Source organism: Crocodylus porosus, unplaced genomic scaffold (assembly GCF_001723895.1).
Source record: "Crocodylus porosus isolate Cpor-Errol unplaced genomic scaffold, CroPor_comp1, whole genome shotgun sequence".
Classification (NCBI taxonomy): Eukaryota; Metazoa; Chordata; order Crocodylia; family Crocodylidae; genus Crocodylus; species Crocodylus porosus.
Genome location: NW_017728943.1, coordinates 38,737,895 through 38,743,894, shown reverse-complemented (window position 1 = coordinate 38,743,894; position 6,000 = coordinate 38,737,895). Strand labels below are relative to the sequence as shown.

Genomic DNA, 6,000 nt, shown 5'->3' with positions numbered 1-6,000 from the left:
TTGCAAATATATACCTTTTGTGTTGCTAATAGAGTGTGTCTGTGAAGGTTTTTTTTTTTCCTCCTCCCGAGAAACGAACCACGATTTTTATATCAGTTGGAACCGTCTTGTAGCCCAGGCAGTAAGGGAGAAACCAGAAGTGCTGGGTGATCTCTTTTGGCCGGAAGACCTGGGCAAGCTTTTGGGCACTCTGCTTCGGCTTTGGACAGAAGTCAAGAGTTGTGGGGTTTAGGTCTGGACCTGGCAGTGCCTGGCCCTCGGGCTGTCTAACATCGTGGCTGCGCAGGTGACCCCACGAGCAAAGCTCCGCCAAAAATGAGATCCCTCATTAAGATCCCCCCCTCCCCCCCAATTTTATGAAGGGGGGCGGGGCGGCCGGAGTCGGGCGCTGATTGGCGGGCTGGCCGGCGCCGGGCTGCGCGGGAAGGGCGCGTGTGCGGCTCCGCCCTTGCCGCCGCCGAGTCGTGACCCGGGGGCAGGGCGGGGAGGGAACGGCCGCTTCTGCTGCCACAGCCCGGCCCGGCCCTGCTGGGGGCGCTGCTCACAGCCGCCCGTAGCCCCGCCCGCCTGGCCCAGCCCGGCCCCGAGGTGGGTACCTCCGGCGCGCTGTGTGCACCGCCTGTGGGTTTGCGCCGTGCCGTGCCGTGCCGTGCCGGCCGGCCTTCGCCCGCCCCGCCCCGCAGGCGGAGGAGGAAGAGGAGGAGGAGGAGGCGCTGCCTGCCTGGGGGGCTGGGGGCAGCCCGCCCCGCCCATCCTGGAGCCCCTCCCCCCACAGTGGTCATGGTGAGGGGGGCGGCTGAGGCGTCCCCCTCTCCTTCCAGCTGCGGGACCCCCACTTCCAGCTGTGTGTGTGTATACACACGTACACGCATGCGGGCGGTGTGTGTATACATATCCCTATATGTGTGTGTGCTTCCCCTTGCCTCCCCACGCCTGTGCGCTCCCTGGGGGGGACACCCTTACTGCGCCCCTTGCCCGGCTCCGGGGCCCGGAGTGGCCGGGGGGGGGGTTACCCCGGGGAGCTGCGGGCGCGGGGAGGAGCCGGCGGCGGGAGCGGGTTTCCAGGAAAGGGGTGGGCGATTCCCGGCCGGCCCCACTGCTACCCGCCGCGCGAGGCGAGGCGGGGCGGGGCGGGGCGGGGCCGGGGGTGGCTGGAGGCCGAGCCGTGCAGATCCGCCTCTTTCATTGATGAAATGTAAATGACCTCGGGTTACCTGCCCCGGCCCCTCCGCCGCGCCCGCCTCTCCCGGCCCGTGCGGGACTCTTGCGCCCGAGCCTCCGCGACTGCCTCGCGCTCCCCCGGGCCCGCAGCGTCTGCTCCCCGCGTGGCCTCCTCCTGCCCGGGCCTTGGGGATGATCCGGACTTTATAGCTGGCTGAGAAGGGGCCGGGGGCACCTCTGGATCGCCTACTGTTTGCTGACTGACTTGGGAGAGGGGGGCGGTGATTTTTTTTCTTTCTTTTTCTTTCTATATTTATATATACAAAAAAGCAAAGTATTTATTTTATTAAAGAGCAAGCATGTCGTTTGCACAAGGTAAGTTGGCAGGCTTCCTTCTGTCTTCCTGACGTGCTTGGGCTCTGCATGCCAGGGGTTTGGGGCGAAGCGCGTGTGGGTCTCCCCCCCCCCCAATAGCTCTGTACAACACTGCCTGTAACCCGCAGTGGTTGGGGGGACTTGGAAGTCTCCATCTATCTGCTAAATAGTAGCAGAGTTGCCCTCTGCAAGATCTTCTTCTTGTTTTCATTGTAGGATTTGACAGCAGGGCCCCACCAACCTATGTTGCCTGGTTTCACTTCTCTCTCTCTCTCTCTCAATCTCTCTCTCTCTCTCTCCCTCTCTCTCTTTTTCTCTGGTATTTTTTTTTTCCACATTACTTGAGCAGAGGCATTAAAAACAGGTTGAGGCGGGTATGCCTGCAGGGTTTCTTGCTGTAGTGAATAACTGGCAAGATCTTGGTTGTACAGAAGAGAAAGATATCACAGCTTAAATCTCCCCTCTCATCAAGTAGCTTATTAAAGGGGGGAGGAGCGGGGTACGGAGCATGAGCATCTGTTCTTCTTTTTGGGAAATTCAGGTGGATGTTGGCATGCATTCCTCCCTGTAGGCTCTGGCAGTCTCCTTGCTCTGTGTGTGCGTGCGTACGTGGTCTGAGTTTCAGATTCATCTATTGCAAAACCAGGGACTAGCCCACAAGAGGTCACTTCAGGAAGCAAAATGACTTTGGTGCATTGCTGTGCTCCCCCCCCCCCCAAAAACAAACAAACAAACAAACAAACGAAAAACCGAAAAAAACACAAAACCAAAAAGATTCTTAAGGTGATTTGTTTTAAACTGAAATGTGTCCCATCAAAATAATCTCCCCTGAAGTAAGGCTATAGGAGTCAGGAGCAGGTTTCTATATGCATTCTGTGTAAGACAGTAAAAGGTTGACTTTGAAAATTAGTCATTAACTTTCAGTGTGTTCCTGGGCATTGCACAATGTTTGCTGTAGATTTAACTATTTGCAAATACTGGGCAGAATGGGTGGAATTAGGGGGGGAAGCTTCAGCTGCTTTGCTCAGGTCAGCAGCCTAAAAGCAATGGGTGGGATAAGCTACACTTCACCATGAATAAACTATCAGTTTGATGTGTGGGGCCTTTTTTTAAAATTACAATTAGCACTTCTCAGCCCACTGCAAAAGGTGGCTCTATTGTGGACAAGTGATGTGAAACTGACAGCTAGAAAAACCCATGCGAGTGCACAGCTAAGTTTCACAAACGATGCTAATGCTTAGCATATGACAGTCGAAACTAATTTTTAAATATTAGGTTCTTAATTACTCTGCCACTCAAATCAATACACTGCTAAAACACTCTGCCAATATCAAATACTTTTTAGCATGATTAACAGCTCTGAGTTTAAAAATTAAATGTGTGACCTTAAAATCAAAACTTTTGCTGTATATTAATGGCAAGAACTGCTCTGAAGTGGTGTGACCTTTGAGAATGTTTGCTTGAATATTATGGTTTATGATCTCTCATGGATGTAATGGTAGCTTTTACTCCCGTATCCTTACATACAAAATGCATATAGTTTGAAATGCAAAGGGTTGTGAGTGAAGCATTGATTCCATTCAAGCTTTTGGAAACTTAATGTAAAGAGGCAAGTGTTTTGTTTTTTGTTTTTTTTGTTTTTTATTGGAAAGACTGTCTGCTATTTAAGGAGGTATAGTCCTTTGAGGTTTGAGGTTTGAAGTGCCCTGAACTTCCATTAGGCTTAGTGGAACTTAAGGCATTTTGCCCCTTGAAGGATCAGGTCCAATACTAGTGTATTTACCTGTGTATTTTGTTACACCTCGCAACTGGCCTTCCTTGTGGATACTTTTGTATATATGCAAATAATAATTTGAATCCACGACACCAAGTAAATTCCAACACTTCTCAAAAGTAGCTATTAGTGTATAAATCTTAGTTTACAGGCTACATGTGTCCAAAACCTGAAGAAAGGGAAACATCTAAAATCCACAAGAATGTCAGCTTTTAGCAGGAAGAGCTGCCTCCTGACTTGTATCATGACTCCCTCCTGTGCTGAGACCTTGTATATCAAGCTCAAAGCCACTGCACATTCTCTTCTGGCCCAGTTTTGGACTAAAGAAAAACCAAACCAAAAGGGGAAAAAAACACTGGCACTTGTGACTGGCTTTCTAGTTAGTGAGTAGTATTGAGAGTGGATGAGAATAAATGAATTTGAGTTTGAGCCATAGTTTCAAAATGAATTGTGGGATCTACTTTTATTTTCTATCTCTGCCATATTATAATAAGGCCTCTTGTTTTCTGCTTTGGGGTAGGTTTTGCAAGCATCCGGTATACAGTCTGTTTTCATTTCTAGCATTAATACGATTTCTGGATGCATTAGCTATTGGCTATCTACAGCAGTCTATATCTGGGGGGGGTTGCTGATAAGGCCCACCCACGGAGATAATGAGGATCAAGGACATACTAGAGTGAATTAGCTGAGTGAGTGAATTAAAGGCCTCATCATGGTGATGGGTTTTGGGGATTAGCTTTGTTCTGTAGTGTACCTGAAGACTTTATAAGTCTCTTTAAGGTGTCAAAGGTAGTCAGCTTCCAGAACGTAACAGCATCTGATATCTTAAGCCCTTATTGTAATACTGTCTGTGTTCTGGGGAGTGGCCCAACTATAAAAATGAGCAATAGTCATTCACTTTTAGAGTCACTTTTATGTCATCCTAGGCTATGCACAGTAAGGTCAATCAAAAGTCCAAAGTGCTGTGAATATCTTGGACTATAAGAATCTTTTATGTAATTGGGATGCTTATGGCAGCATGTGCTCTTGATAAACTGCTGTTGCAATTATTGAATGTCTCTGCACGCAGTCTTGCTTTTCAGTGGCAGAATTATTACTTTTAATTACAGCCTTGAAAAATTTTACTTGCCTGTAGCAAATAATTCCTTTTTAGATAAACAAGTACAACTACTTTTCTACCTCACCCCCATCACTGTTATCATTTTGGTGTGGCTGGGGGAGTAGATGTGAACCTCCACTGCTGACTTTAACAGATGCTCCTGAATAATGGTTTACAGTTGCCTTTGTGCTGTCAGGCCTGGCACCCAGTTATACGAATTCAATGTATTTCTTTTCTCAGTCCTCGGGCTATGAACTTAAAACGCTGTCCTTACCATTTTACTTACCCAAACTCAAAAACAATCAATGCTTATTAAGAATGCAGATCTGTGGTATCAGCAGCCCTGAAACTGAACTAGCTCCCCTTATTTGCAAAGTTTCTAATGGCAAGAACGATGACTGGAGACCTTTGGAAATGACTTGGGGGCTGCTAATCCTTCAGCACCAGTGGTGATTATATACAGCACTGTCTGTGGTGTGGTATTAGCAGCTGCAAACTGACCAGCTCCCTTCATTTTCAAGGCTTCCAATAGTGGCCAAGAAAGTGCTAATAAAAACCTTGACAAAGGGTAGAGAGCAGCCATGAAACTGACTGGCTCCTTTCATTTTCAAGGCTTCAAAAAACAGCCATTTGATAACTGCTTTGCCCTCACTGTTGAACTGTGTGCAGTAGGTTACAAAGTTGACAGCTCCCTCCACTGTGCAGGTTACCAAAATACAATTAAGTTACAGAGTAGACAGTGGGGCTGAAAAATGTAGTTCATTTAAGCAGTCTGTGCTCTCCGGGGATAGGCAGAATACCAGTTGTTACAACAGATAACACAATGCCAAGTCCAGTTTGCTATCATAGAAAGTTAAGGTTGGAAGTGACCTCAGGATGTCATCTTGTCCAACACCTGCCTCCCCAGCCCCCTTCAAAGCAGGACCATCCCTAACTAGATCACCTTAGCCGAAGCTGAGATCTTGAAAACCTCCTAGGATGGAGCTTCCACCACCTCTCTGGGTAACCTGTTTCAGTGTTTTACTACCCTCCAAGTGAGAAAAGTATTCCTAATATCTAACCTAAACTTTCCTTGCTCCATTGCTCCTTGTTCTGTCATTGCCACCACTGAGAACAGTCTATCTGGGGGTACTTTGGAAGGTCCCAGGGGGTATGTGAGAGTGGCGCGGAGAAGCTGCCAGCACTTCTGGGTTTGCTGCCACACACCATGTGAGGACCTCCCTCCCCCTACTTGTCTGGCTGCCAGGGGACTTCCCGCTTCTTGACCAGCTGCTGGGGGTACCCTGACCAAAAAAGGTTGAAAACCCCTGGTCTAGCTCCATCCTTTTTTGAACCCCCCTTCAGGTAGTTGACAGGTGCTGTTAAGTCCCCTCAGTCTTCTCTTCTCTAGACTAAATAAGCCCAGTTCCCTCAGTTTTCCTCATAAGTCTCCCCAGCCCCCTCACCGCTTTCATCATCCTTTCTGTAGCGGGAGGGGGCCCCAAAACTGGACACAGTACTGCAGATGTGGCCTCACCAGTGCTGAATAGAGGGGAATAATCACTTCCTTTGACTTGCTGGCGATACACCTACCAAGGCAGGGGAGTATACC

At 48.8% G+C, this 6,000-nt stretch overlaps 1 protein-coding gene across 2 annotated transcripts in view; it reads left to right on the top strand.

Moving 5' to 3' along the window:
* The first annotated feature begins 486 nt into the window (after positions 1-486).
* The window catches only part of UGP2 (UDP-glucose pyrophosphorylase 2), a 33,746-nt gene continuing 28,232 nt past the window's right edge, over positions 487-6,000 (top strand). The window contains exon 1 of one of the 2 annotated variants that reach the window (XM_019549187.1): positions 487-588. Coding sequence is in view for 1 of the 2 variants with exons in the window: in XM_019549186.1 (XP_019404731.1) it covers positions 1,521-1,536 (16 nt within the window). In the remaining variant the exon portion in view is untranslated. Of the gene's footprint in view, positions 589-1,452; positions 1,537-6,000 lie in introns of those variants that run through there. The other variant, XM_019549186.1, reaches the window with a different exon arrangement.